We start from the raw sequence: 25317 nt of genomic DNA on the forward strand, positions 1-25317 counted from the left end.
AGTAGTTCTATGAGTCATGATGATTTCATGTGTGTGTGTGGCTATGCACATGTACACACATGCACATATATATATGTGCATTGACACACATGCACATACATAAACCAAATTTATGAAGTTATTTCATTAGCTGCTATAAGTAGATTTCACTTTTCAAACATTTAACTGCTGTATTTCTAGTCACATTTGGCCTACTACCAACTAGAAACAGTGTTTTGGTGCTTTAGACTTGAGGAAGGTCCTGTTTAAAATCCTTCACTTGATCTGCTTTCCAGAGTCTCAGATCAAATCTCAGACTCTTACGTATTTGCCAAAATATTTTACGTAAAAAGCTTTAAATAAAGTCAAATGAATAGCTCAGGGATGAGCTGGGGGGAGTAGAGGCTATCCAGTACAGTTTTAGCAATAGGGGGAAAGTAGAAGTGGTGGGCTGTAAGTAATCTTTCAGGGTTTTTGGTCCTTGTGCTGTTAAATACAGCTGTTATATCTAAGAGTAATCCATACATAGCATATGAGCCATTTTCTGTTAACGGGCTTTTAATGCATTGCTGTGAGGAAAACATGAATTGATTTGCAATTTATTGATAACCATGAAAATAGAAAAACACTTGCCAAATTATTCATAATACTTTGTAATGTCTTTAAGTCCTGTATGCATGCTTTTTAAATGAAGATATATATGTAATCAATGTAACATAGCAACTATATTTGCTGTTTTGAGACTTTTCTGAGTACTTATTAAAAATAAAATTACTATATACTTTGCCATTGTTACTATTGCATATGTTAAAGTCTGATTATGGAAATAGAACCTTTATGTACAGAGCTGTGTGAAAATAGACCTTAAATATCTTAAACAGCTCTATTTGCCTTCAGAGAAGTTGTTTTGCAAACAGGTATAAAAGCAGATACTGTGGCATAATGCACTTAAGGACATTTTTAATTGAAACGAAACTATGAAAAATAATATTGGCAGAATCCTGGTGGACTAAAAATTACTTTGGAGAACAACCGTGAAAGTCACCACTAAAAAGAGATTAGAGATTCTTAAATTCAAGGCTGGACCTGGATATAAACAGAAATATTTTTAATATTCTAGAATGAAAAATATGACCAGAAATTCTGTCATTAGAAGAGAGTTTATTGCATCATGTACAGATTAGAAAAGAAGTAAGTATTGCTCACAACTGAAGGGTCTCGATATTCCTGGAAATGGCAACCAACTGATTTCTCTTGTAAACAGTCGATAGATCAATAAAAGGTGACGTCTACCCTGGGGTAATTTAATCATAGAGAAATCAACCTAGTTTTAAACTAGCCAGCTTAAGTTCTTGCAGCGCTTTCTCTGCAGTGGCACCAACTCAGTTTGCATTACAATTACCCAAGAAGGTAAGCACAAAAAAATTAAACCCAAGAGAAATAAAGTTAAGCCATGTTGTCATCTCTAAGTTTGTGACCATAATATTAATACTACTTGCTCAAATATACTTAAAAGTACACACTAAGCAAGGTTTTGAGTTTCAAAAGGACACATTTTGAAAAGTTAGAGAAAAATAGGGAAGCTAGGTCTACCAAAGGTAGGCTTTTCCAGAATATTCCGATGGTAGGAAATCTAGCATATGTCAACATTAAATACAGCATTTATAAAAACCACTGCTATAAAATTCTATTTTTTTAATGTCTATTTTCCACTTGATTTTACTGAAAAAGGAAATCTTTTTCTGAATATTTGAGGGATTCTCAATTATTAGTTTTACAGTTGATCTTGTCATTTCCCTAACAATCTTGGTACTAATACTAAGGGAACACCTTAGGGACACAGTATGACAAAGGAAGGACAATCTGCACAAGTAGAGTGGAAGAAATAGAAGGAAATTTAAAATGCAAAGGGCAAGGCCTCAAACTTCAGAGAATAAGAACTTCTACTTGGAACTCATGATACAGAAGTTATGGGAAAAGATAATTCCAATTTCACTTGTCTTGCTTTGCTTCCGCTCCTACAGGCTTGCACTGATAAGCAGCACTCCCTGCCAGCTAGATATACGTCAGTGAAGAAGTGTAATGGTGTATTAGTCAATCTCAGCAAGACCACAAGCAGTGATAAGATGAAACCATGTAAAAGTAAGGTGTTATTCTGGTATGCATGGCTAACATATTCCTGCAGAGATTAAAAAAGAAAATGGTAATAATGGCAATCTCTACACCACAGATAGGACCCTATATAGAACATGTTCCTTGTCTAATCATTAGCTCAGAGAGTACTGATGTGAGAAGAAAGGCCAAAGAAAACAAAAGGGAATGAAGACACAAATTTAGAAAGGAAAACATGTCATCCTGATTTTTGAAGGGGAGAGGGGGGAAAGAAGAAGAAAAGAAAAAAGCAGGTTGTGAATGGATATGAATGAGTTGCTTAACTGCAAAGGAGAGACAAGATACTTAAAATGCATGACAATGCAGATACCAGAGTATCATAGTAAACGGGAATAACAGAGCCATAAAGATAAACCTAGTCTTGAAGCTGGAAGGTTTCTTGCCATCAGAAGAATGAAATTAGCATGGAGCTATTTTCCCTAACAGGAGAAGCAGTGGATTTAAGCTTGAATAGTTATTTTATAGTGTCACAATCCTGGCTGGGAGACCACTGTGTGTGGAGTCAGTGATCCACCCAGCAGCTAACCTGAGTAGGCACAAGCCTGTGTGGTGCTGGGCTGCGTGTACATCGTGGCATTCAAGCTGGGCTGTGCTGCACATACCCCTTGGCTGCAGGATAAATGAATCAGCTTGCTGCAACAGAGAAGCCTGCAGGCAGTTCCCACTTGGTGACTGCACCACCTGCGTGGCCTTGCCTTTCTGTAACAGTGCAGAAGGAATTTTCAGCGTGAATGGCTTTTCTGCTCTGCTTGATAGTAGAAATAATGAATACAGTTGTTTTCTTATTAAAAAAATCCTGTAATAACTTGAATGACCAAAATAGGGTAACTCTAACTATGAATGGGGTCTGCACAACCTGCTGACTGGAGGCCTGTTTGATGATGCACAACTCAGGATTCCCAGCATCTACAGGAATGTAAGACTATATATTATGCTCTCATTCTTTATAGCACTGGCTTTAATAAAGGCTTCAATATATTGAACAATAACTTACAGAGGCCAAAGTGCCTTTCTCACTGGGATCATAAGGGACCAGTATATCCTGATGCAAAACATACTCTGCTTCTTCATTATACAAAGGGAGGTATATGAGTTGTCTGGTCTGCAACTGCAGGGAACCACAACAAGGAGGTCCCTTCAGGTCCACTCCACTAGAAGACCCTCATATTTGAGATCCATTAAAAGGAAATCTGAGGCGTCATGTGAGTTTTCATTCTACTTTAGCGGAATTGCATTATCTCATCAATCCATCAAATCAAACCTACTGATTGTTTGTATCAACAAGCTAATCTATGTCTTATAATTTTGCTCTTTGTTGAGTGTTTAGCTAATGTGTGTTGAAGAACAAAAACCAAAAATGCTTGTGCTGGACTTCCTCTTATGTCCAAGATGTTCATCATTTCAACTAGGTTGCATACGACCTTTCCAGGGTGTTCTTATGGCCCTGATCGATCCTACAGGTCATACATCCAATGAAATTTTCTATAACACGATGTAAGACCTAAAAAGAGAATGTAATGTAATTTTTTTAATATGATTTTATTTTTTTAACAGAGAAGGCAGAGGTGTGTGGTAACAACATGAACATGATTTGGGTCAGTCTCACTGGACAAACTTTTTATCCAGTCTTTGGCCTTTCTGAAGAGACATTTGACAAACTTCACTTTCCTGCCCTGCAGTGCTAAGGCACAGTCCTATAGAGCAGACGTTCTTTGTGAGCTTCAGGAATCTTTCCAAGCTCAATAATTGCACATGAACAACATTAATTGCTGTCATGGTTTAACCCCTGCTGGCAACTAAGCACCACACAGCCACTTACTCACTGCCCGTCGGGATGGGGGAGAGAATCAGAAAGGTAAACATGAGAAAACTCCGGGGTTGAGCTAAAGATGGTTTAACAGGTAAAGTAAAAGCTGTGCACACAGGCAAAGCAAACCAAGGAATTCATTCACTGCTTCCCATGGGCAGGCAGGTGTTCAGCCATCTCCAGGACAGCAGGGCTCCAGCATGCAGACAGCTTCTTGGGAAGATAAATGCCATCACCCCTAATGCCCCCCCCAACCCCTTCCTTATTCTTCCCCCAGCTTTATATGCTGACCATGACACCAGGTGGTTTGGAATATCCCTTTGGTCAGTTGGGGTCAGCTGTCCCGGCTGTGTCGCCTCACAATTCCTTGTGCACCCCCAGCCACTTGCTGGTGGGGTGGAGTGAGAGGCAGAGATGGCCTTGGCTCTGTGTAAGCACTGCTCAGCAGTTACTACAACATCACTGTGTTATCAACACTGTTATCAACACTCTTTTCAGCACAAATCCAAAACACAGCCCCACATTAGCTACTATGAAGAAAACTAACTCCATCCCAACAAAACCCAGCAAACTGGTTACTGAAGCCTGAGCATCATACTTTCAAAAGTGACAAGTGCTGATGCAAGACCATGCCACACATATTTAACATTTATTTATGCATTTCAGGTCTGTGCTGTCTTCACGCTTCAATACACACTTCATAAGGCCAAAAAAAAAAAAATTAATACATCTGCACAAGCAAGTTCTGTGAGAACTTCCTCGAGCTGTGGAAGCGAATGTCAAACAGCAGCATGGCTTCTTTTGCTTCCTCAGGTTTGCCATTATCAAGCTGAGAAAGTTTAAATCCTTTCCATGGTGAAATACTGCTTTATATTTGAATTCTGTGGTTCTTTGGAAAAGCTAAATGCTGCACCACACCATGTAATCAGATTGTTTTGTGGCTGTGCAACTGCACTGAACCTAGTAACTCCTTTCACACTTGATGACAGACCTCTGACTGCAAGTCAGAAAGTACATAAACAGAGTTTGCAGTTATACAGCATTAACCAGGAGGCTCATTTATGAGCAGGAATTCAGTTCCTTGAACAGCCAATGAGACAGATAATCTAAGTTTAGTAACTCACAAGTCTCTAACACACAAGCAAACAGATACAGGTACTGCTGAGACTGCACAGCCAGTCTCTGTCATTCACTCAATAGCCTCTTGCTGTCATTTTGATGAGGTGAACTCTTAATAAGACAGGACACAAAATCCTGCAAAGATACAGCAAGAATGAATATAGAACAACACAGAAAAGTCACCAGATCAAAAAACACCTGGTTTTTGTCTTTGATTCCAAGCATTGCAGTAATACTTTTGATTATCTTGTTTGAACACTGCAAAATCTCAGATGTAGTAGTCAGCTTTCTAATTAACAGTAAGTTACAGCTGAGAACTGCTCTAAGACTCACGAACTTAAAGGGCTCCTCTTCCTCCATGCCAAGATACCCTTAACACTAAAGAACGTGTTACAGATCAGAGCCCCAAAGCCAGTTATGCAGATTTTGTTACCTGGTAATACCCCTGCAGAACGGCACTTACAGTATTGGTGCACAGAGTGTGCAGATGGATTTAAAGACCCAACAGAACTGTCTTCATGTATGCTGAGTGTAAATTAGTGGATAAACTGCCGTAGTGCTACTGGCTCGCTTGTAACACACCAGACAGCACTGGCTAGAAGAAGCAAAAGAGGAGGGCTATTCCCTATGTCAGTCAACACACCTAAACTAGCTCAGCTTCTGAATGTCAGGACATGAGCTGTGTTCCTAAGTGAAACTAGTACGCGCAGGCCTAAAGGACCTGGATTTCACACTGTAATCCTTGCTGGTTTTTCCTATCCCAGTTGCACTAATCTTAAATGGGAAAGCTATGTAAACTGTTGTATAATGAAATCTATACTTGCTGAAGTCTGCTCCGACTATATTAAAAGTAACTAAGGCCTATAATAGTTAGGATTAGTTTGCATCAGACACAGACAGCTCCAGTAACTGAGTTATTTATTTTGCCTAAAATGTCTACTGAAGATGAATATGGCATCTCCTATGACATCAGGAAAGCAGGAACTAACATAAGGAATATCACCATAATGTTAACCTTCAAAAATATGGAAGTGATTCTTGTAAAGACTTTCCAGAGGTTAAAAAATTTTACCTGTCTATTCCATTCACAAATGGAATGGCAAATCATATATTATCAGTCACATGCTACTGTCAAGCATCTCTTGGAGTAACTGTGTTACCATTACAGGTCTTGGTACAGGGCTGAGCACTGAAACACACTGCTTACATTTAAATTTTCTTTAAGGTTCTTAATGCACTGTGTTCCGTTCCAATTGCAGCAATAAAAATGTAAGATTATAACCTTATATTTTGATATCGGGCAAAACCATATAATTTGCTAGAAAGTCTAGAGCCTTACACTGTAGAACAAAAATATGTTTGCCATTATGCCTCGTTCTTCAGGGTTCCTTCTACACATGATCCAAAGAGGCACTTTGTAAAGGAGCAGTGAATTATCAGAGACAAGTTAATATTGCTGATGTTCCACCATCAGTTTAACAACAGATCACAAGAAGGAAAAAAATATCTGGAGAGGCTGCAAAGTATGACTTAATGGCTACCAAAGTGCATTTTCTTAGTGAATTATTATTCCTAAACCATTCAGTGTCTTAATACTGGATGCTACCTGATAAGTGAAATATAACCACTGTGCTGCACTGAAGAGTTCTTTACTTTTTACATTGATGTTGTTACCAACATCTAAAGAAAAGAACAAACATGGTTTTTAGTTTTGTGGAAAGGAAAGGAGGAATATATGTATGTATACACTTGGTGAAATTTGACCCAAGTAATTGAATAAACATATACAGAAACGCTGCTAAGAGCAGATTTTAGTCCATCATCCTGCAATCTTAAATGTCAAGAAACAGAAGCAAATCACAATTTAAACAGTTCAACCGTATGAAGACTGGTGCAGTGAGTAATAGCCAAAGACTTAAGTAGCACTCACCCATCTAACAGAATCTAAAAGCTGTATGGTTCATGCATCAAACATTTTAAAACCTCTGAATAAAATGATTCTACATGAAAGCTGATTAACTTAGGTCAAATTAATCAAGAGTTTGGACTAATACAGCCTTTGACTGTCTAAACTGTATGGCCTTCTTCAATAGCTGTTTTCTGAAAACATGCATCAGTATTTTAAAACCTCTCCTCTGCCAACAAGCATTTCTCCCTATTTAAGAAACATCAAAACCAACCCATTCATTGTGTCACAAACTTAAAACAAGACCAAAGACCATCTCTCTTCAGTATAAATCTTGCCTCCCCTTAATCTCCCCCTGCGAGAGGATTAAAATAAAAGAAAAAACAAAAACCATTAACAGTTCCAACACTGAAGAAAACTTAATTTTCAGAAGAACAAACCTTTGAATTTCTTGAAGAAAATTAATTTTTTATCTTATTGGCCTCCCCAATTCCCATACACCATTTTGCCCCAAATTTCTTATAGCTAAGGCAACCATTATTAGCTGTTTCTCTGAGCATCACATAATTTATAACTTCTGTGCTGTAGCACAAAAATATATTCAGAAAAAAGAGGAAACTCTCTTTCAGACATAGTTCTGTTAGGCTATACAGAGAAATGTTCCAAATTAATGAGGGTGAAGTAAGGTTTTAGCCTTACTTTTTTGCTGCTTGCCCAAAGGCTTATGTTGAGTTTTATATCCTAAATATGTAATCAAGCTTAGAAAATTGAGAGTTAGATGAATTAATTGGTATGTATGTTAAAAGAAAATACAATAAAAATCAAAAGCAGCATGACCAGCAGGTCGAAGGAGGTGATCTTGCCCCTCTGCTCTGCTCTCATGAGACGTCACTTGCAGCACTGTGTGCAGTTCTGGTGTTCTCAGCATAAGAAGGACATGGAGCTGTTGGAGCAAGTCCAGAGGAGGCCACGAGGATGATCAGGGGCTGGAGCACCTCCTGTGTGAAGACAGGCTGAGAAAGTTGGGGCTGTTCAGCCTGGAGAAGAGAACCTGCGTGGAGACCTCAGAGCAGCTTCCAGTATCTGAAGGGGGCCTAAAAGGGTGCTGGGGAGGGACTCTTCATTAGGGACTGTAGTGATAGGACAAGGGATGATGGGTTTAAACTGAAACAGGGGAAGTTCAGGTTAGATCTAAGGAAACAGTTCTTTACTGTGAGGGTGCTGAGGTGCTGGCACTGGTTGCCCAGAGAAGTGGTAAATGCTCCATTCCTGACAGTGTTCAAGGCAAGGTTGGAAGGAGCCTTGGGTGACATGTGTCCTTCCACTTGGGTGGAAGGTGTCCCTGCCCATGGCAGAGGGTTGGAACTAGATGATCTTAGGGTCCTTTCCAACCCAAACCATTCTGTGATTCTATGAACAATGAAGAGATTTCATTCTGGAGCCAAGTGCCTGAATACAAAACCCCAGAAACTTAGGGCAGCGCTAGTCAACCCTGAGAAGAAAGGAACTGCCTAATAAGTTATTTCTTCATACTTATTGAAAACTCCATTTTAATTTAAAACTGGACTTGCTGCTTTGACAATATTATACAGAGGTGTATCAGGATATTTGCCTCATAGGCTTTGATATGCTAACAGAAGTTATTTAAGTGGCAGTGATTGTAACAGTTGCTTAAAATACACATGAAACAGTATTTTTGGTTTTCACTTACAACTTACTAAGAGTTATATTTAATTACACTGAGACTTTGATAAAAAGCAGTATAGCTAGCTATGCATTTGTTACAAATAAGTACATCCTCAGATCCGATTAAAAACCTCAGTTCAAAAATGTCATTACACTAAATTTGGTTTTATGCACAGTTTCCAGTATTCCAAATAACTTGCTTGCAAATATTTTCCCCAAGGTTTTAGGCTGTCAGGAGCAAAAGAAAATTTACATAAATGTGATGACACAAATGTTGCTCTCAGCAATGCCTAAATGTGTGTGACTTTAATATAACAAGAAATTCTGACAAAATTCTGACCAAGATACCACGCTAGTGTCTCTGAAGAGAAATGACAAGCAAACTGCTGAACAGACGCTTGCATTTTTATAAGTATTGATCCCTTAGGTTGTATGGCAGCTTGCTGGCTGGGAGAGCTAGACCAGGATGTACCAGAATAAATTCTACAAGTTAGATTTATCAATGACAAACTGTAGATAATGTACCTGCCTGGGGAGAATACCAAGATTAAAATATTTCAGCGTGTGTAAAATGATAACTTACTGTTCAGAAGCAGCTAGCATATAGACGTATAATTTTAGTTTTTCATCTCCTCTCACGCAGTCCCAAAAGGATGTATATTTTCTAGATTATTATGTAGTTCTTCCCACAACAAAACCTGCAACTTGGTGACATTTAAGTGCAAGCATGACATGTATCTTCACAACAAGGAAAATGTCTATTTCCATAATAATTTTCAGATTTGCTGCAGCTAAAGCTTTGGTGACCCTGTTTACTTCACAGCTCCGGTAAAGTACTGGTATCTTTCACCACTGCATAAGCACATATATATATAAATATCCAAAAGAAGTTGCTGCACCTTAATAAACACTGAATGTACAACCTAAGAAAATGACAATATCACTGAAACCTCCAGTCAAAACCATACTATGTATTATGTATTATATCTATGTATTCAAACTTCAAAAAGGTCCATCCCAAAGATGAAGTACAGAATAACTGTATTGTTCAAGGACTCACAACTGCTGCATTTCTGCACTGAATCTTGCTCCGCTGACCTAATTCTTTAATAGAAACACATAGCTTTTTCTTACTATTAATAGAAGTGTATCATTCAACCTTCATAATATTGCAGCAGGTTTTACTTGGGTGACCAGATGCAGACTAAAGTGCTCAGCTTCTGTTTGAGTTTGAAAATCACCACCACTCATTTAATCTATTTTCAGTAGGGATTTCTACAATTAGGTACTGATAAATTAGAATTTAGAGAAACAGTCTCCAATTCATTTGACATCTGCCAGTTTCCCAAATCCACAATTTATTTCTGCCCAACTTCCAGTATTTTACAATTTAAAACCCTTTCAAGGTAAAGAAAATAATTATTTCCCCAATACAGCCAGCTGAAGTACTCTGGCTAGAACTGAACAACAGGTCAGCTGAAAGGATCACAGTGCTTACATCTGGTCATAAGAAAAACAAACACACTACTGTTCATAGCAGTCAATGCAAAAAGAAGGTAAAATGAAAAACATTTTGACAAAAAGCAGACAGAATTTGTCTAGTTCTGAGAAGGCTGCAGGAAGAGAAAGTGAGATTTCGTTCTGTGGAAACAAGACTCAAAGAATGGAAAACTATACCTACCTTTAGAAAGACAAACTAATATGCATTTATTATCAGAAATCCCCAAAACGAGCTTGGTTTTTGAAAAAATAATATATGTATTTTGTTGGATAGCCTTACCTTTCCCTGTTAAATTTCAGAGAATGTAGGATAGCTGGTCGCTTCTGTCGGAGATTCCACAAATGAAGTGCATCGTCTGCACTTGCGCTGACCAAAGCACCCTAGAGCAGACACAAAATACAGCACAACATATTATTTTTCTGCAGATCCTGCCTTATTCTACAGTGACCCTCACTGGTAATGATCTACCCATAGAAAATAATAGAGTTTATGGAAAATATTTGCTTTCTTCTAGAAAAAAAATAAATATTCTACTGTAAATAATAGTCGATTTGAATTGATCTGGTAAATGTAAATATTTTAAATGAGTACAAGATCAGCCAAAGTTAAATCAAAACTCCATCAATTTAAAGCTTTATAGCAAGGTTACATGTGAAGGTACATGTGAACTTTCATGTATTTCCACATAAGCATGAAGATTAACGAAATGGAGAACAGACAACATTTACTTAAAAAGGTGAGTGTGAAGGATATCTAAAGGATAAAGGGATTAGTGCACACATCGCCACACAAGTGATGGTGCCAAGCACAGTTTAGCAATCCTATCAAGACAACATGAAGTTCAGAAGATGCAGACAAGAACATAGGGACAGGTAGCAGGAGGAGAGGATCTAGGGAAAACTAAGAGATGTAGACAAAAGCAGAGTCTTTATCACAGAGAAGAAATACTCTGAAGACTGGTTCTGCTTCTCATGCCCCCAAAATGGGCATCTTCCAAAGTCCAGACCTCTATCTGCCTGGGCAGCTTGATGTGAAGTTACTCTACCTCCTTTCTGCTATCTTTCTTCTCACCATGGAACAGTGATGCCATATGAAAATGGACTGCAGAGGAAGCTCCCTACTGCTGCTGCAGTGGTTTACTACATTTACACCTCAGATCAGTTCTAATACAAAAGATCCATCCCTGTGTATTATTATGGCAGAGAGGAACTAGATATTGCTCAAACAGAAGGCAATGCTGTATTCTGAGGAAGGGTGAGGATGTAACTGAAAAGATCAGTTCATACCAACTATGACTGACTGATAAACTTCTCTCTTTGCATCTCGAATTTCCTTCCTAATCCCAGCAACTGTTCTTCTCAATGTTGACATATGCAAGAGACTTCTCTAACTCAGTATAATCCACGCTTTAATTCTCATCTCTTGAAGAGTTTGGACCAGTGTCAGAGAGAATCTCCACCATAGAAATCAAATCAATCTTATGTATTAGGGGTTCTAGTGATCACTTAGTAAAAAGAAAGAAAACAATGCAAACCTCGGCCTCCCTGTTTTCATCCCTGCCTTACTCTAAAGAGTTCCACTGGACTGATTGTTTCTGAAGTTTCAGTCCCATCTCCTCAGTTTCTGTGGTTCAGGCAGTTTCTCCAAGCAAGGGCATGAAAAAAAAATAATTTCTCAGGTTTAAAAAACTGCAAAACTAAAACTCTTTCATGAAGAAGCTCAAAGACGTCCATGCTTAGAAAGAGGACTTGAAACTGTCAAAAGTGTTTCCTTATATCATGGGAGAAAAATGAATTAAAACTGAACTACAACTAGTTTATAGTCTGGACAAGCTAAGAGGTTCTAGGAAAAAAACCAAAACAGGTTTATATGCTCCAGAAAGTCTCTTGACTATTACCATCTCTAGAGATCTTCTGCACAGAACATGCTATAATCTGTCACTGTTTCTTCATGTTGCCTAAACTTGATTTGTAAAGACTAAGCATGCTAGTTTGATTGATGACCCCTGCAATTGCTTTTCCTTGTTTCGAGTAGTAGCATATGCCCAAATATTGAGTTTTCAGTCAATAACCATCAATATATTTCCATAGAAAGATTTATCTCATTTATTAATTTCTGTCTGAATCAGGACTGTGCAGCATATTTCGTAATTTAATGGATTTTACATCTACATGCACACATTCATATATTAACTGCCTTTTGTTCAGTACTCACACTGATATATATGAAGGTAATATTTTCCCCTGCATTCAGGCCCATAAATAATCTTCTAAAAGGCTGTATGGTGAATGTTCTCTGGAGGTAAGCCACTTATTTGTTGGCACAATTTGTCAATGTGAAAGTTATATCACTAAATTACAATACATGAATTGACTTATTGAACTAAATTCATACAGAAGAATCTGAATAAGTATGTCCTTACCTCATTGATTAAGAACTGGAGCTGCAGAACTGCAGCGCCACTTTCATGCTGGCAGTAGCAATCAACACCAGGCCTGCCCAATCTGTTGGCATCACAGTCAAGGACTCTAAGATTCCTGTTATCACTAGGAGTAAAAGGGGGGGTGAGGGGGAGAAAGAACTACCAATTAAACTCTAATTAACCTCTAATTAACCTCAATTCTTCTTGCTTTCTGTAAAACAAAAGGAGTCATGCTGACTTGCAACTGTTCTAATGAAAGTACCAACATCAGCAGGCTGAAATATATGCAATTGTGAGTGATCTCTTCTTCTCTGTTTTTTTTTTCCTGTGAAATAAGGCATATGAATAAACACAAAAATTCAGCACGATACATCTTAAATATCTTTTTACACATTATTGGTTCATATACACATAAATGTATCAGATTTTTGTACTTATCAAGACATCATATAATTAATAATAACAGTTCTGTAGCAGGCTTTCTTTTTTAAATCTGAGAGAATGCTTTTTAGAGTGAATCATTTCACACTTAAAGAAAAACTCACATGTAACTATTGATCTGTCTCATCAACAGAAGTACAGTGCAGCGAAATGCAGAGTTACCCAAGTCTAGCTATGAACTACATTACCTAGTCCAATCCACAGTTTGAGTCAAACCACTTACACTGCTTCTGGCAACCCAGCTAGTTCACTTGGAATCAATGCAGACACACTGCTCTGCAGCAGTATCTTGTTGTCCAGATACATCGTGAATGTAGTTTTCTCTCTGTTCTCTTTGGGTCTTTTTCTCTGCATGCTGAATTGCCATCTCCCTAACTCACACGGGCCCTTTCCCATCTGGGTCAGAAACTTTAAAAAGAAACAGCTGTTGCAGGAAATTATCAAAGATAAAAAGTAAAACAAAAGAAGAAAGGAATAATACAAATGTGTTGTATGAAATAGGTGAAACACCTTATGTATTCAAACATCAAGATTATGATCAGAAACAAGATTTTACAACATAAAGCCCTATCTACTTGTTACATATAATCATGGAATCATAGAATTCCTTAGGTTGGAAAAGAGATTTAAGATCATTGTGTCCAACCATAAACCACCACTAAATCGTGATTCCCTAGGTGCCACATCTGCACATTTTTAAATACCTCCAGGGACGGTGACTCCAGCACTGCCCTGGGCAGCCTGTTCCAATGCCTGAGCACCCTTTGGGTGAAAAAATTGTTCCTGATCTCCAGTCTAACCCTCCCCTGGCGCAGTTTGAGGCCATTTCCTCTTATCCTGTCACTTGCTCCTTGGAAGAAGAGACCGACCCCACCTCGCTGCAACCTCCTGTCAGGTAGCTGTAGAGAGCGATAAGGTCCCCCCTGAGCCTTCTCGTCTCCAGACTAAACCCCCCAGGTCCCTCAGCCGTTCCTCATCACACTTGTGCTCCAGGCCCTGCACCAGCTCCGTTGCCCTTCTCTGGACCCGCTCCAGCACCTCAATGTCTCTCTTCTAGTGAGGGGCCCAGAACTGAACACATCATATTGTAAATTCCTGAACACAAAAATGCCAACTGAGCACCTATACTGCAGGCAAATGTCAGAAACTTTACTTCCCTTTTCATAGGTGAAGAGACTTGCAGTAAACTATTCTAAAATCAGCCTCAGGGAAGTAGAGTCCAAGGATTAGCAAATTTGAGGGTTAAAATTTTAAAGTATCAAGCAATTGCTTTGCCAGCTGTTAAACAAGCAGTTTAATGGAGACCACTCACCTTGACAGACCTGAGCTCTACTGCTGATGTTGCCAACTCTCTGCTGGATAACCTCAGGGTGAAAAAATGTACCTTTTCTTCCCTGTGCTTTCATTTCCCTATTTGTAAGGTGGAGATAGTATTTTGAAAAAGAATACAGTATTTCCTTTGAGAGTGATCTCAGTGCACTGGTATTTCCAGATGAAAAGTTGTGTATAAAACATCATAACTACATTATAGGACCGCAAGGTGGAAAAATACCCAAAGTAACTCTATTTGCAACTTTTGCCCAAAATGTGGTCCTGAATACAATCATAACCAATAAAATAATAAAAACCTGTGCATCATTTAAAAGACCTGTTTAAAATGGACAATAAAGACAGATGTCTAGGATGCTTTTTAAGGGTTGATGGTAATCCTCTGGCCCATTCTGAATGACTGCTCTGTGGCACTCTTTGTTTATACCGTTCCCCACTACTTGTTGTAAAGTGAGAGGAAGCAAGACTAGCACTAAACCCAACAGGGATTTCAAACTGAGTGGAAGTTTTAACAGATAAGTGCTTCCCCTTTAACTTGAGCTTTATATTCAGTGTAAATACATGGCACTAGCTAATGACTGTCCTTAATGAAAATTACACTAGTATTGCCCTGATTAAGCTGCTGTCACCCTTCAGCATAAGTATCATGCTCAGGCAGTTTTCTAGGAAATATCCTAACAAAGTAGATGATTTCATTCAGTGTATCACAAAGAAAGCACTCTCCAGTAATTCACACTTATTTGCATAAGTGTTCAGCCCGAAATACTTCACAAATTACTAAAATAAGAGAGAAATTGTGCCGTCTGAGTCAGTCTGGCCAATTGCCCTGAAGTAAGGACTGGTGCTTAAATAGCAGCTTTCTTACTGACTGATGGTGGTTTTCAAACATTCTGGGAGCTACAGTGAGGTCCTTTCAGCAGAAGTAGCTGAAGAGATATGATGACTTGGCACATGCTCTTGGCGCTTTAGTCCATCTTCTGCAAATTCTGTGCTTTGCTGTCAAGCACGGAGGAGTGCAACCTTACCTCATTAAATCTTTTCATACCAGTGAACTCTACCAGGACATAGAGCAGAAGTAGCTACAGTACAGGCTTCTGAATGAATTTATTCTTTTACTTTTGGGTTGATTTTTTTTTGTTAAATAATGACTCTGCTATCAGGGAGAGTGGACTATCTCTGAAGATATTAAAAGGGGGGACTAACACAGAAGCATCATGCGTTTCAAGGATAAAAACCAGTCACCATCTTCTCTCTCTCATCAGTATGTTGGATCTCCCAGAGGCTTTCACAGACATGCCAGATTATCCTAACTTATACATGAAAGGGAAAAAGATGAAAACTAAGCCTGGATACCTGTGAGGATCTAGAGTGAAACATGTAGAATCAGAATTACATGCATCAAGTAGTGAAATTGTGACAGCAGTAACAATCTAATGGAAAAATGTTCTTCCTGAAAAAAATGGTTAATCCTGGTTTTAATATCTATATATGTGAAATAGGATATTTTGCTCTGTATTCACTTGTATGCAACAGTTTTTCACAGTGTCTTTCATCATCCTGTTATTCAAAAACTTATCATTATTTTTGGGAGAAAAAGAAGTTGAATTCAGCTTCCCGGATGAAGACTTCTATGACAGCATAATACAGTATTAATAAAGACTTCACAGTCTCATGTCTTGGGCCATTGCACCACAAGTTAAAGATAATTTCCATTTCCCAACATTACAACCCGATTCCAATCTTTCCTGCAAATCCTTTTGATCACTTGTACAAAGATCAGTGAATATATATCTGATATTCTCATGTCATATCCACACTCATCTTGAATGCCTGATGTCAGAGCACATGCACATATGGGTATGTTTTACTGGAAACCAAAGTTACCAGTGAATGATTGCATACATAGGAGAGGTATCAATGGGCAATGCTTCTCATAAGCCTGATTTATGAGCAAACTTTCCACAGCATGCCACAGCTTTCATGACTCATTTTTACTACATGATACATACAGATCTGATGTCTCTCTTTCTTCTTAGAGGTTAGCACTAATGGAATCTGAAGACGTGAAAGTCTTGTGTGTTGGCTGAGAACCAAAAGTGCAGACATGTTAGAACTGACTGGAGTTGAGACCAGTGTTACCTGCATCAGGTATTTAAATACTTAGGACCAGAAGGTCCAGAGGTAAGACATATTCTTCTTCATTAAGATGGGTGATTCTTTACTAGCACCAGATTAAATCTTTTTGCAGTAACAAGGACTGCAGTCTGTTTTGTTCCTCCTTGCAAGGCAGAGGAACTGAAGCCATGGTATCATAAAAGACCTCCTTTCAAAGCATGCCAAGCAGCTAACAAGCACCCCCTCTCAAATAAAAACTGTTAAATTATATATGGCATCTTTTTCAAAACCAAAATTCTCCCACAGAAGAAAATTACACCAAGCTATGTATTTTTCAACCACTTTTAACTTCTTCCATGACTAAAACCAATCTATGTACAGCAATAAGCACTAAATTAAGGGGTTATAATTATTATGCAGAAACCAGGGTCTCACATCCACTGCTTTATTAAAAGACACACATAGATCAGGCAATCCCTATTTATAACCTCTCCTTTAAAACATTTGGGAATTGTGGGGTGCTGCTTGAAGAAGTCCTGTCATCTGATCTGCACTGACTGGTACAAGTTTGAGTAGGACTATGCAGCACCCTAAAAGCAGATGCTTGTGGGCTGGTGTTACTCCATTACATAAACCAACTGTAAAATTGATCTAGTGTGTAACTTGAATATGGAACAGCTTCTTCTTACAGAAGACCTATGCCACTGAGTGATTTATCAGTTGAAAAACCACCAATTATTTAGCCAAATAATTAAGTAATAGAACGGTTGAAGAATTCCAACATACCGCTAACCATCTAAACCAACCAGGAGGTTCGTCAGTTGTATCGGTGTCACAGGATGGATTTTGTCAAAACATAACCATCACGAAAACATCATCTTTATCAACTAGATTTGTAGTTATGAACATAGCTACTTTCAGTTCCTGGAATATAGTTTCACAGTTCCTTCATGGAATTTCTGTAAGTCTCACATACGTTTATTTTCTGGCTAATAAGGAGAGCGTATATTTTGGCACAAATAAATGGCACAGCCATAGGTATTGTACCTCAAATGGGCTTCAAACGGAGTTTTTCTCTCTTTCCATGAGATTCTCTATCTTTGTGATTTCCGAAGCATATTGCTCCAGTGTTCACTTCTCCTCACTATTAAGAATGTCATGCTATATGTAGAATCAATACATTTAGCTTCAGTTTCAAGCCTTTGGATCTCATTATGCCTTTATGTGCTAAATTAAATAACTTCCTCCCAGCAGAAATTTCCTGCTTTGAAACTGTGATCAAGCTGTATCTTATCCATCTTCCGCATAAATAAAACCAAAATACCCTGAGCTCCTTTATTTTCATGTCACAGCAATTTTCTTAGCTCTTGAATGGCTCTCATGGGTTTTTTTAATACATATTCTAGAATATGTGCTCAACTTCAAGTACGAAAAGTGCTACACATCATCTTGGAAATGGTTTCTTTAAGACAGTGTAAAAATGTATATGGCATTTCATTATTCGTTAAATTCAATATAGTTTTTAATACATGTGTGTGACACCTCTTAACTACCTTGACAAATTGGGAAATGACATTTTTTAAGGTTTTTGTGACTTCTCCATTGCTTTTCCAAAAATAAGCACCCCCTTACCAAGCTTCATTTTGTTAAATACATGTAGTTGAGCTCACTGAATTCCTTAAAAAGAACATGCAACCTAATCCTACCTTTTATGGCCTTCTATTTGCTGTGGATTCAATGGACACGGCTTCATTAAACACCTTTTAGTGGGTTTTGTTTAAAATAGAGGAGGATTCAGTTTTACAATGAGCTTCATTGTAACTTGAGTTCATTCATCTGATAATAAAGATCTCTTCTTTTTTCCCCCTTCACTATGGAAAGGTAGAACCTCTTAAGATGCTAAGCGTGATATATTTTATCAATACAGACTTTTTTGGCACCAGTAAGTGTGAGCTTTTGGTCTACAATAACCTTTGCCTTGTTTATTTCTCTTGACATAGATTTCTCTGCTCATGCACACAAATTATGTAAGAGTTAATCACAGGAACAGCTAAATATCCATTATGATATATATATAGGCAGAAAAAATTGTTTGTTTTCTTCCAGGTTAAAGCACTCATGGGTAGCTTGTATTTTATGGCAAGTCTACATATATAGACTACAGCTGGATAGCTGAATGAATGCTATGAAAAATATGACCATTTATTCAAGTAACATACAAATTCACATCAATACTATTCACATTTTTTTTGATTCCTATGAATTTAGAAGCTATTTTAATTCCCAAAATATCTGCAGATACCACAGGAATTACCAGTACTTATAGGGCTATATATTTTCATCTCTTTGTGAGAATGCCTTTCAGATCTTTGTCATTTTGGGAATCATCTGTTCTGGAAACAGAATATGAATACAATCACCATGTGACTGAACTCAATCAACCCTAAACCTGAAATAGCAAATTGTGAAAAGCAGATACTCAGAGGTAATGACTCTAGCACTGTTCTGCAAATAACACGTAGATGAATAAGTTCATATCCCATTTGAGGAGTATCAATAATTTTCAATTTCCATTTGTATATGCATATATACATACATCTATAGTAATTAATAGAAACCACCCAGTTCTAAAGTCACCTCCAAAAAAGGAGCCATGTAGTTACTAGTCTGTAAAAGCTCCACATTGCCAGGCCTGAAAGACCTATATTTTGAGGTTGTATTTCTTGGGGTAGTAACAAACAACTGTAAGTATTTGCACTTAGAGTGGGCGTCCTCTATTTTTTTTCAGGTAGTCATAAACCTCAGCAAGCTCAGTGACACATACAGGTACAAACAAGAAAGGCAAGAACAAGTGAAAACTGAAATCTGTAGAAGTGAGAGAAGAGCGTATTGACCATATTCATGGGGGCTGTTGTTTCAAAGAAGTTTACAAATGCTGACACAAGTTTAGTCAAAGGCATGACAAATAAGGGAATAGAAGGAAAAGCCTATCTATTAAGCTTGTTTAGAAACACATCTGGTAAAAAACTACAGAGAGAATAAGCTGGGACAGAATAATAGTCTTGTCCTAATGTAAACTGGAGGTTATAGAAAACTAAACTGAGCCACAAAATCAGAGCTGTGTATTCTGGAACACCCTAAAGCCAGAAAGTCACTTTAACATAACCAAAAGTCTGCACAACAACATATTGAGATAGAGATCTAAAAACTGGTAACAATTGCATTTATTCAATTTACTGCTTTTTAAGAGGACTAGGCAAATGATACCATTTGCTGGCCATCTGTATGCACCAGGCATAGATGGTAGTCTAAAATACTCTCTCTTACAAAAGAAACCAAGCAGGTAGCTTTAACTCAGCCTTCAGAATTAATATTTAACACAGTATTTGCTCCACGTATATCTGAACACGCAGAACACACATAACATGCAGGTTACCGCATGTGCAGTCACTGACAAACACAACTACCTACAATGATTTCATACTAAACCCCAGTGCATGTAAAAGTTACTGTGTGTTAGTATTCATGTTATTCGTGCTTGTCCACTCCATCACTGAATTTGTTGATGATAACAGGTTTAGAGAAGGTCATTGAATTTTTAGCCATTTGTAATAGTGATCACAAGGTGCTGCTTTTCCTCATAGCTGCCAGTAATGAAGAACAACCGGTGACAAAAGAAGATAAAACGAAAAGTGATCACTTACTAAGTCTTTCCAAAAGAGGTCAAAAGACCTGCCAAATTCTATGTTTCTAAAAAAAAAAGGACATTTTTCCAAATATTAATTCTTCCTGTAGCTGCTATGGAAAAGTTATACAACTAAAAAAATACATTAAACCTTTACCCATGTAATGACAGAGCTTGAAAATACATACTAGACTTTCTCTTTTAAACAGAGAAAGCAATTAGTCGTTACTGGAAATCTTTAAAACAAGGCTGCATGTGTTCCCAAATTCTACTTCCAGCTCCAACCACTGGACTAGGAATTAGGTAATGAAGGTCCTATGGCAAACTCTGTAGTCAGCAGGAGATGACAACAGATGATTAAATAGTATTCCCTCTTATCTGAAAATGTTTCACTATCTATTTTGGCTAACACAGATACAGAGAGTAAAAACTTCTTTGTTCGGGGGTGTTTGAATAATAAGCACTTGCTCTGCTTCCTTCTGGCTAATTTTTCATGTTGCGTACTTCACAGCAGTGAGTCCCCCACAACTACAGTTCTGTGTTTCATGTGCAATTATGGAGTTTTAGGATGAGCTCTGCTCTGAGCACTGTTGTCTTACTCCCAATTTGGTCAAAGCGGCAGCAATCAGGAGCACAGATATGAATACTTAATGCAGGCCGTTTTGTTCTCAGTCCTACAATAAGAATGGCCTGGATTTTACTCTTATCGGGTGCAAAGATCTGCCCCAAACCTACTTTGCTTAGGCTTATCAATACATCAACATAGAACTGAAACACAGAATGAAAAATTTCTACTGAAATGGTGAGATAATTCCATACTTCTCTGAAAAATTATAAGCATGTTAAAGAGGCATCAAAAAGAAGTCTGTTAAGCACAAAATAAATGCTTTCTATAATCAATTTTTTTTTCAAACTTAAATTCACAATTACATGCAGAACGTAATGAATCATAGAATCATAGATTCATAGAATGGTTTGGGTTGGAAAGGACCAACCCACCCAGTTCCAACCCCCTGGCATGGGCAGGGACGCCTCACACTAGACCATGTCGCCCAAGGCTCTGTCCAACCTGGCCTTGAACACTGCCAGGGATGGAGCATTTACCACTTCTTTGGGCAACCTGTGCCAGCACCTCACCACCCTCACAGTAAAGAACTTCTTCCTTATATCTAACCTGAACTTCCCCTGTCTCAGTTTGAACCCATCGCCCCTTGTCCTGTCATTACAATCCCTGATGAAGAGTCCTTCCCCAGCATCCTTGTAGGCCCCTTCAGATACCAGCAAACAAAAAATCCCAGAATTAATTTTAAGAAATCTAGTTCCCGAAAGTCTCCAGACCACCAGCTATGAAGACAGTTATCAGTTATGCAAGTGAAGTGATTGTCCAATAGTAGATCATTAGTAGAACTTGTATTCTGATTCACATATCTACTGTAAGAACTCAACTTCACAGATCAGATTAAATTATCGTTCTGTTAAGTTTTCTGATTATGCTGGAATAAGCAGCAAGTTATACTGTGCAAATATAACCCTGAGGCACTGGAGTCAAAGTGGACTCTTTGATGATGCCCAGCAAGGACACATTTTCAGTCTCATCCAGTAGTATGTCAGAAAATTTCCATGTATAACATCACATGACACTTGTATTTAATTGAGAGATCTGAGTATAATTATGTATATCCTTAGAGACATATATTATGCAAGGGCACTTTAGTCAGAAAAAAATGCACTAATACACAGGTACTAATGCCTTGAGACAGACAGTACCTGATCTTGGCTCAGGCTTTGTAAGAGGTTAAGTGGTTGAGAGGTTCATTCCCTTGATTGTCTGAACATTTCCACTGTTTAAAGGAATGTGCCCTTTAACATCAATATGCCAAAAAAAATTACTTACTTTAAAAGGCTTTAATTCAGACATTTCAGTGCTTACCCAGCTACAAGATGATGCAGATGCAGATGCAGTCATACACCACATTCTTTTTAGGCTGAGCAGTGCTGCCTGAAATATTAAATAATTTTATTACTTAACAGGAAACTGCTCTTAGCTTGTCACTTTATGAGCAATTCCTCGAATTCATCACCTGCATCAGTTCTATTATCATCTCTTTAGCATTGGATGGTTCCAGGAGGTCTCTGGTACAACACAGAAAGTACTTCACGTTCAAAACCTTATTAAAAGGAGGTTCAATATGTTAAATTCGGCAGTAATTTCATTCCTGCCCCAGAAAAAGAGATGAAAGACATTTCTATACATTTCAGTTAAGCTCTATTAATACTCAGCACTTTTGCTAATCAATATACTTATTTTTGACACTTCATAAAGAAAGATATTAATATAGAATTTCATTTATTAAACAAGAATTGACATGTAAAACATGGGAACTCACGTGCTATCAACAGAAGTCAAAGCTGGCGATGAAGCCATTCAACAGTCAACTTGTCTTATATTATTGTAAAACTCATGGGTTTTTAAGAGAGGTTTTCAGCAACACATTACATGGAAGAGGCATTATTTTTTTTCTAGTGCAAGACAAAGGTTAAATGTTACCTACATTTCATCACTCATATAATCCTCCTGAGCCACATTATTTGTTCTATCAGATTTTGAAACAAAGCACACTCTAGACCACAGTTCATCAGCCCTTCCATCCAATTTGTACGAAATAGGTAACCAGCAGTCGGTTATAATGTATTTCAGGAAGCCCTTTTGGTGTAAATGAGTATGAACGATGATTTTGCCACTTTAAACAGATACTTGTAGATTGTGTTATACAAACTACGCTGGTAACATTTGTTACCAGCTGTATTAAGCATTCATGTTTTATTCAATTTAAAATTTATAATCACATTAGTTAACATGGGTTAAAACACGAGTAAAGGTTTGAAAGCCTGCTTGGTGAATACTAAGTAACGTTCAAAGAGCATTTTCAGTTTAAGAAAAGACTCACTACTTCTGGGAATAAAACAGGATATAGCAGAAATCTCTCAGGATCCCAGTTTTTCCATGCCAATTACTGCAAGCCTGCATGTTTCAGTGAAGCGGGACGCTGCTTCAGAACTTACCATACTAACACAGTATTATCTCAGAATAACCCAATTCTAGATCTTGTTGGACAAGAATCAAAAGGGATCAAAACTACTTTTAGACTTCCTTAGCAATTCAAAGAAAAAAGAGAGAGGGCTCTGCCTCTCTCCAAGGGATTATTCTTTGCAGAATTTGAGAGAGCTGAAACACTGCCATAGCTGAAGCACAGTTCTCATGCTGAGGATCTGCCAGGTAAATAATGGCAAGATGGTGCTACTGGGGGTGGTGGCTTCCAATAATCCAAATCCCTCTCTACAGAATGAAGAGAGCCAGCAGAGACTGTTGAGGCTGGATGGCTATCAATCCAACCAGTGCTATAATCTTTGGCAAGATCTACAGGTTTTGTAGAAGATCTGCAGGAAGATCTTCTTCAGGAAGTAGATCTGCAGTAACAGCTGCAGATCCAGCATAGTTCAATTGGAAACACCTCCAGGGCCCTAGTCTCTACTCAAGCCAAAGAGAAAAATACCTTAAGCCTATCTAATTTGTGCTTCTGCAGTGTGATGTGAGGGAGGAATCCTGCAGGGAAACTAACTGTGCAGAGGAAGCAAGACATTTGTGTAGGTCATTCATACTGCCTATTGAAGAATTCCTCATATCAATTTTATTAAGCTAGGTTTCATCTAGGGGAGGTAGCTTTTACAACCTAAACAGAACCCTAAGAGCAATCTATCATAAATGCAGCATGAGCAAAAGAGAAGAGAAACCTGGAGCAGAATAGGAAGAAATCCAGTTTGACAGTGTACGCACACATCCATTGCATGAGCTTCTCCCCACATTGATTTTCAGAAGTTGGAGATACTACTCACATAGCCATATTGAAGTTTCAGTATATAAACTGTAGGGAGGATGAGGAAGGGTGACCCCTGACTAGTTAAAGCCTTTGACTCTCACTAATGTGAAAGTCAAATCAGAAATCTTTGGGAGGTTAAACATGGAGATGTACTGATAGCTTCCATTTTGTTAAACAAACAGCATTGAACATTCAGTGACACAAAAGGTATATCTATTCTGTTCTACCCCACAAACAATAATCACAAAAGTCACATTTCTTTAATCCTATATTGTCTACAAGACTTGAACAGCAGATTAAAATATGAAGAGTACCTCTGCACAGACACATTTTCTGCCCTCCATGTTCCTGATTTGCTAATGCAAATTTACTAAGGGAAAAAAACCCAAACCCTTTTATTTTTCCTAGCACTGTTGCTTCACATTCAGCATAAAAACTAGCATCTAGATTCATTTTAAGGTAGATACAAGAATGTAAATAGAAAAGGTTCATATGGAGAAAAGTCTAGGGGAACAAAGATATTTATCTCCATTTCATTTCAATGCACACAAACATCCCATTGCTCAGGATGCCTGTCTAGGAAAACATGGGAGTGATTTTGCATTTGGAAATTGGACTGCTCACTTTCAGTTGTCGCCTCCTGCCCTGTGGCTTAACTTACCAAAGGGAGTAGGAAATTTCCAATACTTAAAACTCGAGAGTCTATTAACTTTCCAAGTGAATATTATTAGAGAAGCCTTTGTAGGACCACATTAGATTTCCTAAATCAGCTCAAAAAACTTAATCAGACTGTGAGAGACAAGCACACATACACACAAACATACTGGGATGGAAAGAAACATTTGAAAGAAAGGAGGGAATATGAAGATAGCAAAGAAAGAAGGATATAGGTGATCAGTACTTGCAAGAGGCAGAAGAATGAGATTATTCCTGCCAGAAAGTCACTCACAGCATAGGGCAATCAAAACTTTATAATGCAAAAAATTAAAAATTAAGGAATGGCAGTGGAGCAAAAAGTTTACTTTCTGACCAAAAAAACCCCAAAACAAACCCAAACAAAAAACCCCACTCTAAACGAAAATAACCCCCCTGGTTCTCTTCAGTACACACTTCTCGTGATTTTTATGCTTTGGAAGGACTCTGAATCTTCAGAGTAGGAAAACAGATTCAGAGTTTAGGTTTGCACAAGGAAATAACAGTATCTGTATAGATAAAGCAGGAGCCATACAAGAAGGTCTTCTGAGAATACTGATGTGTTAGAATAAGCATTGGCAAGA

General features: G+C 38.0%; 1 protein-coding gene across 7 annotated transcripts in view; it reads right to left on the reverse strand.

Annotated features, from left to right (window-relative positions):
- STXBP5L (syntaxin binding protein 5 like) overlaps nt 1-25317 on the reverse strand; it is a 188510-nt gene that overhangs the window by 109464 nt on the left and 53729 nt on the right. For all 7 annotated transcript variants that reach the window (XR_003989447.1, XM_030472014.1, XM_030472013.1 and 4 more), the window contains exons 3-4: nt 12593-12674; nt 10450-10550 (exon numbers count right to left, since the gene is read on the reverse strand). Coding sequence is in view for 6 of the 7 variants with exons in the window: in XM_030472014.1 (XP_030327874.1) it covers nt 10450-10550; nt 12593-12674 (183 nt within the window). In the remaining variant the exon portion in view is untranslated. The remainder of the gene's footprint in view (nt 1-10449; nt 10551-12592; nt 12675-25317) is intronic.

This window comes from Strigops habroptila, chromosome 2 (genome assembly GCF_004027225.2).
Source record: "Strigops habroptila isolate Jane chromosome 2, bStrHab1.2.pri, whole genome shotgun sequence".
In the NCBI taxonomy this organism is placed as follows: Eukaryota; Metazoa; Chordata; class Aves; order Psittaciformes; family Psittacidae; genus Strigops; species Strigops habroptila.